At 31.4% G+C, this 14,067-nt stretch overlaps 1 protein-coding gene across 1 annotated transcript in view; it reads left to right on the top strand.

Moving 5' to 3' along the window:
• LOC145944034 (2-oxoadipate dehydrogenase complex component E1) overlaps nucleotides 1-13,813 on the top strand; it is a 141,620-nt gene extending 127,807 nt beyond the window's left edge. Inside the window, exons 11-12 of the mRNA XM_083051988.1 lie at nucleotides 13,346-13,537; nucleotides 13,675-13,813. Of these exons, the coding sequence (XP_082908114.1) occupies nucleotides 13,346-13,537; nucleotides 13,675-13,781 (299 nt within the window). The 3' untranslated portion in view covers nucleotides 13,782-13,813. The remainder of the gene's footprint in view (nucleotides 1-13,345; nucleotides 13,538-13,674) is intronic.
• The last annotated feature ends 254 nt before the right edge of the window (nucleotides 13,814-14,067 follow it).

Genomic DNA, 14,067 nt, shown 5'->3' with positions numbered 1-14,067 from the left:
AAGCAGTGGTATCAACGCAGAGTACTCGGACTACGGTCTCGAGACTCTCTCCGCTTAACGCCAATCGCTTGCAAACACCAACTCGTTATTTAAGGGACCAAGCCCTCACAAAACGCTCAAAATCACTAAAAATTCACGACGACGCTAGAACGGAGGAAGTTCGGACTCGAAAGAACGTAATTTTATCCATAGACTCACGACGGGTAGCCTCACCGATAGGATCTCCTCCTGTCTATTCGTTATTGGCTTGGAATTCGACTAAGTCCTCGCAATCGATCGATTCTTGACAGCTCGGGAGCGGGCACGCCACGTGTTACAAATCCGGAACAAGAGTGAAGGATCTAGCAGTGGTATCAACGCAGAGTACTCGCGAAAGGGGGTGCGCGGGCGCCGACCCAATTACGGCGTCGCACGTCTTACCGCAGCCCCGGGTCTCCCGCAAAGCCGTACCTGGCGATACGGCGCCCTTATCGCTGACTCGCGATATTGTGAATTACGTATTCCGCGGGATTTTGCAGAGGGCCGGTTCGATCGAGATAGTAGGTAGAAACTCGATGGTCGTGCGCGAGCTGGATTTACGTTGTCGCCGGGTCTCCGTGCGTCCATCATTCCACCCTGAGTTGTGGTGGTGCCTCGCCCGGTCAATTGACGGCGGTCGCGAGGATCCGCGCTATTGCTCGTCGATGACAAGGTCTCGGGGTCGGCCTTGTTTTCCTCGATGGTTTACTTAATCTTCTGCTGACTCACTTCTCTCTCTCTCTCTCTTAGTGACAATAACATAATTCCCTCCGATATATAAAAGAAACAAAAATAAACGCGAATTAATAATTGTTTACGATCGCACCCGTCTCTCCGGGAATATCGGTGGGACTCTCGCTCTCTCTCGCGTGGCGTGGTCGCTCCGTCCTGGCCCCGCGATTTTTGGCAGGATAGATGCGAATCGTGACGGCAACGTCACAATATATATATATATATATATATATATATATATATATATATATATATATATAATAAACATTAGAAATAAAGAAAATATAAGAAATTTAACGAATTTATAAAATAAAAATATAATAAAAGGCTCTGCCCACAATAAAAAAAATATTAAGAATAAAAATAAATATTAAATATACTAAAGAATAAAAATTAGTAATAGAGATATTAAATGTAACACACAATAAAAAATAACAAAACAATAAAGTATAAATATTAGAAATTGTGTCATTTATTCATAACATATAACAACCAAAAATATTTATATTTTTATTTTGTAAATTTAAACAATATATAGATTTAGATATTATTAACCAAATATAATTTTAATCAAGTAAAAAAATCTGTAATCCCAGAGCAACATTTTTATTATCATGTTTAGTTTTTTAATTAATGGGAATTTTATTTATATTAAAGAGAAAAATATATAAACTTTGGAGAAATACGATAAATGCTAGTGAATCTCATTAATTTACAAAGAGATAGTTCTAGATAATTTTTTAATTTTTGTGAAAGAGCTCAAAAATGATGCAGATCTGTTTTTTTGCTATACTAAAATGACATCAGAAATATATTATAATAATCTTTCTAATTCTTGGTTCTGTTGTACATACCATAGGAGGAATAAATAAGGTGCGTCAGTTTTATTGAAATATATATGATACCTTTATTTGACAAAGCTTTTATTCTGAATAATTTCAATGGTTTTTTTCTTTGGTATTTTTTTTTATTTGGAATATAGAATTAAATTTATATAAATTAGATAAAGCTAACTTAGATTAATAATAAGATTAGCTATTTGAGTATTCACGTGCATATCTGTTAATTTGCAATACTATTTATCTGTAATAAAATAATATTTGTACAAATAAGTAATAAATTTGAAAGTAATTAATTTATATAAATAATTTTAAAAAAATAGTAAAAACGTTTGATTCAATTTTTTAATTAAATTAAGTTATTTAGTTATTTAGTTAATTTATAAAAGGTGTTCATTATATTTAATTACAATTTTATTAATTTTCTTATTTTCATGCGCAGTCATATTAAACAATCAATTTTTAGTTACAAACTTTTTACATTAAAGTTTCCATAAATTTTGCAGATTAGAAAATTATAAAAAAATATTATTATGTATATGTGTTGTTATTCTAAATGATAAATTTTTTATATTTATAGAAATATATTTTTCTATAAATATATTTTCTAAAAATAAAAACATTGATATAAAATTTCATTGATACACTGAGAGAATTTTCTCTTAGAATTCATTTAATAAAAATAATATCTATTATTATACAATAAAATATATAAAATATGTTTGATTAATTTTACTATGCAGTTTAGTAAAATTAATCAAACATGTTTTATATTTTATCGTGATATAGATATTATTATTTTTATTGTGATCAATATTAATCAGAGAAATTCTCATAAAATTCTTTTCATACCATATTGTCTCACAATTACCATGATTTTCAGGGTAAATTCTAAGAGAAAATTTTCTGTGTATATAATTTCATAGTAAAACTTGAAATGCAAATCTTTCTGCAATTTATTTGTATAAGATTTTATCTTCTTAAGATATTATATATATATATATATATACATATATATATATATATATATATATATTAAATATATAATATCAATACATACACTGATATACACGCGATATGTAAGCACATGTTGATATTTGTCCAATGTTTTTCGAAAATACAGTGCAATACAAAACGTTTGCAAATATTACAAAAAAGTGTTCAAGAATCTACTTTCAGAAGCGTATACGCGTATAATATTGCGAACGAAGTCAAGAATAGGGTCCCAGATTCTATGCGAAAAAACATGAAACTTTTGTACCAAACATTTTTTCGAAAAATTTCATCCAAATCTGTAATAAAAAAATACCATGTTTCATTAAAAAAAAATCACTTTTGGTCTTCACCCATTTCCGGCCGGAACCGAAAGTTGAAAATATCATGATAGAAAATATCATTCGATAGAACGTACCCGATTTATAAAATGGATATTTTTTTATTTCAAAATAACTACTTCCCTAGATAATATTACAATATTGTAATATAGTTGGATATAATCCGATATCCCGAGAGTGATTTTTATCCTTAAAACACTTTATGAACCAAAATAAAAAAACACGGGTCAAATATTTTTCAAAGTACTACATGTGTGCAAAGTTTCAAAAAAATCGGCGAGTGGCCCTTGAGTAGTGTTACTTGTAAATAATCTAATAATTTACGGAAAGTATTTTTTCTGCGTGCGAAAATCTTTTAGGGTAAAAATGGGAAGATTTTTCTTCTCTAAGCATTAATTTAAGTTCTATGTCAATAAGAGATATATCTGGTAATATTACAGGATTAATAGCTATAAACATATATACATATAATCGTTTTAAAATTATTATAGTATTTACAGTTAAATAATAATAATATATATTTTTAAAAAAATAATAATATATATTTATTTTTAAAAATCGCCAGTCGTAAAGAATATAGAAGAAGGTTTGTATTGGCGACCAAAAACTGGACTAATTTGAATTCATTTATTGGATAAAATTCATAACGTTTCGACCTTAGGTTTAGGTCATTATCAAATGTGAACTGAAACAGTTATTACAATATTTTAAACATACAATATTATGGCATAGTTATGATTGGATACAAATGTATAGACGAACTTACAGTCAGATGTATTAATTACGGTGTCAAATGAAATGCCATTATATAAATGGTATATGCGATGTAAGGATGGTTAATAATAAATATAATACATGTGTTTTATGACATGACTAATCCGTAACTGTGAATATTTAAGTCCTAAAGCAATAAACATTAAACGACTTTAATAACCTTATCGTATATAATGTTTAAATTCTCTGTGTCTCTATGTAGGTTAAGGGTATTATTAAACTTTTTTATATAAAACATCTCAGCTATTTCTCTTTTTCTGGTGTGTTTTTCATTATGCAAAATAATCGGATTCCCAATCGAAATCGTGATTAAATTCAACTCTGTGTTTACTCACTACTGAATAATTGCTCTCATGCAATTTTATATTATTTTTATGTTCTTTTAGGCGGGTATTGAGATGTCTCTTAGTTTGTCCAATGTATGAAACTTTACAGTTAAGTCTGGATTAATATTTAATGAGTCTTTATTTTCTATTTTGAGTCATTGATATTGATATTAAATATTTCATGAATGACCTGATTCTCATTTCCTTTAATTGACAGAGTTACTTTATCGTGACTTTACTTTATCGTTGTCGCAAAATATCTCGTTCAATTACAACTGCAGCTTTCATTGAAATTGTTGGTACTACTAATCATGAAGTAGATTTTGGCTTTTTATGATTTAATGTGATTTTAACCATTACGCGCCTTTCAGTTCTTAGCGTATTATCATTTATTTCATTATAATTATGTTATACTATCCGACAAAACTGAGACAAATAAGTTAGTCGGTACGAAATTATGAGTGAGTCCCCGATTACGCATAGTACCAATCGAACACAACGATATTTCTTGATCGGACACAACAATATTTTTTGATCGGACACAATCCCGATCGGGCACAGGCTTGTAATAAATTTTGTATGTTGCGGAAAATTACAAACTATGTAAAAACATACAATTATAGGCCTCGTACAATTATAGGCCTCGTTAAGAACTAAAAGCACCAGTCAATATGAGCATGGTGTAATTAGATAGGTGTAACATTGCGGATAATGGCGGCAGCATGATGGGATAGCCAATCAAAAGTTGATCCCAAATGCACCCGCGAAATTCAAATACAGAATTGTCACATTGTTAAAATATAATTAAAATTTGTAAATATCTTATGAAAACATCAAAAATAGTAAATAATTAATAATAAATAATAATAATAATTAATAATAAGATTATTAACAATAAAATAATAAATATAATAAAACTAATTTACTTCTACTAAAATTTGGTGGTGCGGCTAATCTGCTACTCTTCTTTTTTAATTAAATATAAATATAAAATAAGTAAAAATCATTATATAATTTTAATTATACTTATTTTTATTATTATTAATAATATGTACCCACAACACACTTCACAACACCACACACACTTTAGTGCAAGCACTAAACAACTTTTTTTATAACGCTTATAAGCTTATCGCTTATGGCTTTTAAACTACATATATCGCTAAACATATGTGCGCAGCCATATTACTTTACTGCATTTGGGACCAATTCCTGATTGGTCGAAAAACTGCCATTACTTTGGACGACTGCGCATCCTCGGGAATGTTACACCTATCTTATTACACCATGAATATGAGTAGACCCTACAAATCCATTTGGAAATATGTTTAATCAGGACTCTGTCTGATCGGGACTGTGTCCGATCAAAACTGTGTCCAAATGCAACTGTATGTGTCTGATCGTCGTGTCCGATTGTGCGCAATCGGAACAATCTCAAAATAAAATTATCTCATCTCTTATACTTACACAGGACTGCTAGTATCGAGCAGAATATTGAGCTTAACATCTACTTTACTCTGTCCTTCATCATCTCACAATTGATAGGAAATGTCTCTCATTTGTCTCTCATCATTTTCTTTAAACATACTGTTGACATTATTTTCCTTATTTCTTGCATCCTTGGAGTTATCAGCTCTGAATTTATTTGCTCGACAATCCTTGGATGTCCCATTTGATAGCACTTAAACATGTGCCCCTTCTTATGTTTCGGCATCAGACACTTAGCTGTTCCATCGTATTGCAGTTGAAACATTTCGACTTTGACTTCAGGTCACTTTCAGTTTTCTTCGTTAGCTCTACTGTTTTGACTCCATCCATTGATAATTGACTTCACGTTTTTATGTACACCCTCGGGAAATCTATATTGCCTTTAACATAACTTCTTTACTAGCAAACTGCTACATCATAGCTTGATCTTAATTACTTTGACAGAAATTCCTCCAATTATAATATATGTATTATAGTATAGTAGTAAATAATTATTTCTTTATCTATAGAAACCATATTAGCCATTATGAGTTTTTTATGGAAATACTTTTTCGAATTCCTTTCTGAGTGATAGCCGTTTTTCTCTCTTATCGAATATCATCCTCATCTTATTCAATAACTTGTCCACTTTCTCTGTTAAGTAATTAAACAAGAGATGTCCAAGCACAGAATGAAACCAATCTGCAGCATCGCCAATCAACTTCGTTTCTAACAACAATTTACATAATTACAAACATTAGTAATTACAAACATTAGTAAAATTATCATCAAAATTATACATGGGTGATTCTACAAAAATAGGAATTATTTGACATTATTTTTGTCCACATCCTTTTTAATATATTTTATGGATTATAACTGGCATATGATGTGAAACTAGGTATGTTATTATAGTTATAAAAGCGGCCACTTAATAAAATATGTATTTAAGATTTTATGAGCATTTTTCCAAAACATATGGTCAAGAGACTGGGAAGATTTCCAAGGAACTAAGATTTAAATAAAAAAATTAACGAATAAGTATTATATTTAAAAATTTATATTGAAATTAAAAACTGGTATCTTTTTTACAAAAAAAATCTACAGTTGCAATCACAAAATTTCTTTCATAGGAGAATATTGAATAAGTAAGTAAAATAATAAAATAACTGCCGATAACTTTCAAGAAACAATGCAAAACACTCTTTAAATACAAAGATACATTCGTTTTAATATACATTTATCAATCTCCCGGTTAGTGCCTAGTCTCCTGTCATATTGTTTTCCAAGGAACTGAGAGTAGGGATTGAAAACCAGGAGACTGAGAACCAGGAGACTGAGAACCAGGGGACTGAGAATTTTGAGGTTTATAACTAAAAAATATCTCGTTTGAATTATATAGAGGTTTAAATAGTTGAGAAAAACTTAAAAGTTAAACTTATATATAATTTACATTAAATGAAAGTTAATAAAAACAATAAACTTTTAACATAACACTTACCAGGGGACTGAGAAGTTGATTGACCCAACACGTATTCATTATAACAAATTACGCAAAATGAAATAAATAAAAATAAATAAAAATGACTGACGTACGTTAACTTTACTTCAAACTCATTCATTCGGTACAAATAGTTATTTCGCTGAGACCGTGTATGACTTTACAATGCAAATAATTTTAATGTCAGGGGACTGAGAATTAAATCTTGGGACAAAGTTTAATAACGTTGTTTATCAATAAAATAAAATTAAATAACATAAATAATACAGTTGTTGATATCAGTGACTAATGTAAATTAGTTATCACACATAAAAATTTTATATAATTTTAAAATTATTTTGTGACAATGTATTATAATTTGCATTCTGGATTTGTGACACACCAGGGAACTGAGAGTTTCTTATTTATAAGATAAGTTTTGAAAATAAAAACATTACTTTACCTCTTTTTTATTATATGTCTATATGTATTAAAGTATTATCTTCATTTTAATTCAAAATAAAATCCAATTTAATGTTAATTTAAGTATAAAAATACAAGAGCCGCAAAAAATTCCTATTTTTGTAGAATCACCCACATTCTTTTTACCAGTAATAGCTGCTTTTCCCAACGACAATAAGATTCTTTTCTTCCATCAAATTTAGACAGCATCTCCTTTAAATTTATTAAATTCTTAGACAGCATAATCTCGGTTCGGTCCATCGTTGCTTCAACGTTTATTATAGGAGTTGACACAATAACTGTGTCGACCGTAGGAATTCATTTTCTTTTTGCATTATTCCTCTCGCTTCATCAGATCATTTTTGCACATTCTAGTTTTTTGCACAGAGTAGATCTCTCAGATTTCCTTTCTGATTTTTTATTATTTCTTCATGTGCTGCCATAGCACTTGCTTCATCTTCGTTGAATTCAAAGTCAATATTTAGTCAGATATATAAATGATCAATATCTGGATCAACGTCCTTCATTCACTGCCCAGACGATCTGCTCACAAAAGTTTTAAAATAAATTCGGACTTATTCTCGATAATCATATTTAATAATCTTAATTTTTCTTTTAATGCTGCTATTGTGAAATTATTAAGTATAGTATATGCTTTTTCACATTGAGGCTAAACGCTCTATTTCAGCGTATCACGTGACCAAAAATATCACAGCAATAATGAAAAGGCAAAAATAACCGTGAATGTTACATACATATGTGCTGTTCGAAAAATGTCATTTGCTAATAAATATTAAATTTGGTTATATGAATGTAATCAAAAATTGTCAAAAGAAGGGAACAAATAAAAAAATATATTAATAGCATTTTTATTAATGAAATAGAAAAAAAGGAAAAATTTTTTAAACTCAATATTAGGTAGAACCAATATATATATTTAGAGAACGTAAATTGCATGGATTTTATCATGCGATATTTCCTGTTATTTTACATTAGAAAATAATAGATTTCGAAATTATTTTCATAAATATAACTCAATATGAAGAATTATTATGCATCATTGTACCGTTTATAATTAAACAAAATGTAATGTTAGAGAACTAATTAGAGAACCAATATCAGCTGCGGAACGACTATCCATGACATTAAGGTTAATTTTTTGTAAATTTATTTAACTTTTTGTTAATTTAAATTTAGTAAATTTGTTTATGTGTAATACTTATTTTATAAAGACTTTTTTTATAATAAAAATTTTTACTATCATTTTCGTGTATTAATATTAAATAATTTAATTATTTTAAATTAATTATATTATAATTAAAAAATTTATATCCTACTTGTATCTTTAAACTTCATTTTGAGCAATTACTAAAGATAGATGTTAAAAATTTGCATGAAAAGATGCCTTAGTGCTATGTGATGCTTAAAGCTGAAAAAATACAGCTTTTTTCTTAACGTTCCTTAGCGTCAAATCGAGGTCACGTGATCACGTGCAACGCTGAAACAAATGTCCCATGAATTCGCACTTTTAGAGTCCTTCATTGTTATTACGCTAGCTTCTATGCTATTGTTTTGATATGTCGTATTTCTGAGCGTGCGTGATTTCTTACGTTACACACTTCTCGCACTAGCGTCACCAACGTTACTATTTTCAGTGTTTTTACCATGACGTTACACGTATGCGACAACTCTTCATGATAAGGCCCGTTCTACAATACGTCGTATGTCGCAGTCGGATGTTGAAACGTAAGCAATGGTCCAATGAGAAAATTTCGTTTTCGAAAAAGAAATTTCCTCATTGGACCATCGCTTACGTTCCGACATCCAACTGCGACATACGACGTAGAACGGGCCTAACTACTAATGACCATTAACAGCGACAAATTAATCTTTTTTGGTAACTTTTCACAACCATTAGTATTCGATTGAAATAGTACTATCAATGATTTTCTGAGCTCTTATATCACTTATATCACTGCTTACAAAGTTTCTTAATAGTTTGGCATTAAAAGTTCTCAATTCTTTCTTGCAGAGCTATTATTGCAGAGCTTTTTTTCATTGCAGCTGTCTGCAGTATGCTCTTCGAGATTAAAAATTTTACTATACTATCTCAGTCCACAAATATTCACAACTTTTATCCCACTTCTGAATTTATAATAGTTTTTATAGAAAACATCATCGCGTAGGATGAATATGAACTAATCACACACTTTATTGTACTCTGCGAATACACATCTGTATCTTACAAAAGTCAAGAAAACGAGATGTCCTCTCGTCTATATTTAAACAAAATACACTCTCTTGGTTGGAGATAATAACCTCTAGATCTAGCCGCGCTATATTCTGGAAGATTTAACTGCTATTAATTAACAGTTTACAATTGTCCGTAAGTCGTTTTCACCGTTTCTTCTGCCAATCCTTCTTATTAATCAAAATAAAGAAAACCTTATTATTTGGTATGCTTAATTGTTAGCAGTAGTTCTATTTCAAACTACTTATCTAGAAATCCTATGCAATGAAGAGTGTCTCAAAATTTACGCATTAATTACAACAGAAAAATTTTCGAATAATTAAGTATTCGTAATTTTTTTATTTCTAGTAATAATAATTTTTGAAAACTTCAAAAAAAGTTGGCTAATCACACGCTACATTTAGAGATTAAGGGGATGCTGGAGTGACGGCCGAACTCCGATAGGTTAGCACCACACATATCCAAACATATACACGTATACACATATACACACACATATGCGTGAAAATGTTTTTAATATATAACTTTTTTATTAGACTTGCAATCTCACTTTTTATTGTTTACTAATATTTCTTCATGTTAACCCTATCGCGTATACTATATTTTATGCACAGATAAACTGCAGAACTATTTTTATTAAATAAGTATTGTTACGAGCTGACATGAAAGAAGCCGATAACAAAACTGTAATTTTTGATTTTTATATGATTTATATATGGAATTATAGCTAACGCGGTCCGTTTTTATAAGTACTTTAATCGTGGAAAAGGATTTATTGATCTGTATAGTCAATAAAAAGATATCCCAAAATAATCTCTATATTCGCATTCGATCGGTAAAAACATACCTCCAGCATCCCCTTAAATGCTTGTTTTAAAGTTGGTGCGGCAGTTTAGTGACTGCGCATTTTTCAAGTACTGATGTTAGACAAAAACTTGAAAGTGTATTCTCTGTACATTATCACATGCGATTTATCATATGCAAATTATATGTTTATAAACATACTGCTCACTAAAATTAAGAAAGAACACTAAATAGACAAAATTCAGGCGGCTGTAACTTTGGTAAAAATGAACTAAATTGAAATTCAAGAAAAGAGTTTTAAAACTTGAAATCTCTACTTTTGTAAAGTCTATAGTTTTTTGAGTTTCTATGAGTTTCGTAATTTTTACATAAAAAAAACCACAAGCTGGACAAAATGAGGAATATTTGTCTTACTTTGTGGATCTATAACTTTTTCAAAAAAATTTGTAACAATTTTCAACTTTCCAATGTGAAAGCTTAAAAGTCTTTAAAATCTTCCCTACAAAATCATTTTTTAAAAATGTTTGTAACGATGCATCCCCATCGTTCCCGACCGTCCATCCATCGGAAGGCTGCGCTTGGCGACCACCCGCCGGGCAAGGCAGCAGGCGCTGAGCGCCCCGTTTAAAACTTTACCGTTAAACACGGTACCGAACTCGGGGAACGATCCCGGCTACGAAGGCGTCCGACGTACGCCGGAAAATACCGAACGTGACCGCCCCCACCATCTTTTTTGTTTCGCGGATATCCCGATCCGGTATATAAAAACCCGAGCGCGAACACGGGATTGAGATTCCTTTTCGGCTCCGCTACCGATAAGGTATCGCAAAGCCTTTCCGACCGGAAATCACAGACCGACGAGTTTTGCTGCCTCTACGGAGACTATCTCCGTTCACCGAATTCCGGCTTCCGCAATCCCACGCCTGTGTTTTGGAGGTAGGCGTGTACGCTACCTCTCCCGAGATTATCGCGGGAGACACAGAGTCCGGTCCTGACCACCACCAAACGCGCGACGGTCTCAGTTAGGTGGAGCTCCGCCACCTTCGTCGAGTTTTCTCGACAACCGCCGCGTTCCCGTATCACGAGCATTATCCACCAACTGCATCGTGGACTCGCACGCAATCCCCGCTATCCGAACACGCGCGCCGAAATATCGCGCCGCGCGCTCTCTTCGATATATCGAAGAGAGCGGCCGCTCTCGCGCGGCCCGCTGTCAGCTGTATCAGCCGCGCGCCGATCGCCGACTCCTCACCGCGCCGACCCCGCGCCCAACGACACGAGTAAACAGCGACGCATCAATACACAATACACGCACACAACGACACAAACATTTTATACACACATTCCGGCGAATTTAAAGTCCGCGTGCGGCAACTCTATAACGAAGGCCTTTTAAACAAATGTAACGCGACTCTCTCTCTCACACACATACTTACGCACACCCACACATACGCACACCGTTTTTTTTATGTAACCACATTTAAAATAAACAGTTCTTTTTATTACACAAACCACGTGTTCGTGTCTTACGCCTTTCTCGAGCCCTGATCCCGACTGCGTTATCCCGCGCTCGCGAAAGCGACCCGTTACATGTTTCTACAATTTTTTGTTACCGAGTTATCACGAATTAAGTAAAAAATAAGCATTTTGACTTTGATTGCTCATAACTCCGTTAAAAATGATCGTACCGTGTATAGGAAAGTCTATTCGAATCTTTCAAAGAGTGCCGTGAAAAAAGAAAAAGATCTGGTTGCTATGCAGCTGTTTATCGTAGTTCGTTTTTATGAAGTTTTTTTTTAATGTTTGAATCGACACGGTGCGCATCGTACGGAAATAACAAGATCATCTGAGATACATCGATACATATTTGGTTTATTACATATATCTGGTTAGGAAGGTCGACTTTGTCCAATTGGGGACATCATGTAAGTTCATATCATGATAGTCGATACCTTCCATCAAGCCAATTATTTGAGGCTAGCCGCAAGGCGATCATCCAAATTCTATCTTTGCCTTATGGTGATTTATATCTTGATCAATCTAATCTTATCTAAGCTGATTAATATTTTCTCTGCCTTAAAAGGTGATATCTGAAAACTATAAAACTCTTATTCATATTTTGCCTTACGGTGATATCATTTAATTCATATTTTTATATATCTAATGCCGTATAGTGATACTATCTCAATTTTCATATTTTCTTTGTCACATTGAGCGCGTCAAGCGTGAGTCGGAAAATATCTTATGACTATATAATTATATTTCCTAATTTCTTTATAGACGCAGGAATTCTTTACTGATATATATATATATATTTCCTGGTTCCTGTTTTGAATCCTATAAATATCCTGGTTCCTGTTACTAAGATGAAGACAACTCCTATATAACCTGTACTACATTCAGTCTTGTACATTATATGAAATAACGTCGTAAAACAAGGAAGGATTATTCATAGCAAGAATATTGTATGAATTGATATTAATCTTGGAATAAGAGTTAAGAAGTTACGTTCGGTACGTACAAAATTACATTTTATTGTTATCGAACATACCGCAATTCAAAAAACAGATTTTTAAAGCTAAAAATTTTGCTCTATCGAATGGTATAATTGTCAAAAAAAATTTTGAAATTACTAAAATAATATTATTAGTATTATAAAAAAATGTTATATATTTATTTAAAAATTCGTTTATAAATGTACATAATATATATATATATATATAATATACATAAAATATATTAAACATATAATATATGTACTATGTTATCATGTGTCTATATAGTGTACGTGCGTGCGTGTGTATAATATGTATGTATGTATATGTATATATTTATGTGCGGTTTTATAAATGTTACAGGAGACCACATTATAGAAGACAATCGCAATGTGAATAAAGTCATTCTAGTTAGTGGAAAACATTATTATGCACTTAATAATTATCGAGAAACTACTGGGAACAAAACTGTAGCTATCATCAGAATAGAAAGTTTATGCCCATTTCCTGCCCACGAATTACTGGAAGAAATTGAAAAATACAAAAATGCGAAAAGTAAAATAATTTAATTAATTAATATGGATATTTTGAATTATACATATACACATATAAGATGATATTATGAAATGTCATACACAATTATAGTTAAGTTTTTAAAATGGATTTATATATTCACGCTTAGATGTTTTCAGTTTTTATTTGGAGCCAAGAAGAACCGCGAAACATGGGCGCATGGAATTTTGTCAAATCACGTTTTGAAAATTTGTGTGGACGACAAGTAAGTTATTCTATATTATAAACATTAAAATTAGTTAGTATTATAAAAAATGTTAGTCTCTGTATAAAATTATCTTATAATATTATAAATTTGAAAATTAAACTGGCAAATAAAAGCCATATACAGATAGTAATGCGTGTCAATTACAACAAAAATTAATTTTTCGTCGAATTGATTATTTTATTACAGGGCACGAATTTTGCTTGGTACGATACCAAGACTTTAAAATTAAATCTCAATTTAAGATTTTAATTTTACCTTTCTGACCCCCCTAAAGAGACGTAGGAGAAAAAAAGATCAAAGCAAA

This window comes from Prenolepis imparis, unplaced genomic scaffold (assembly GCF_030444845.1).
Source record: "Prenolepis imparis isolate NDT839.2.m4 unplaced genomic scaffold, iyPreImpa1.0 SCAF_12, whole genome shotgun sequence".
NCBI lineage: Eukaryota > Metazoa > Arthropoda > Insecta > Hymenoptera > Formicidae > Prenolepis > Prenolepis imparis.
Note: the sequence above shows the minus strand (reverse complement) of the source record. Positions and strands in the feature narration are given on the sequence as shown.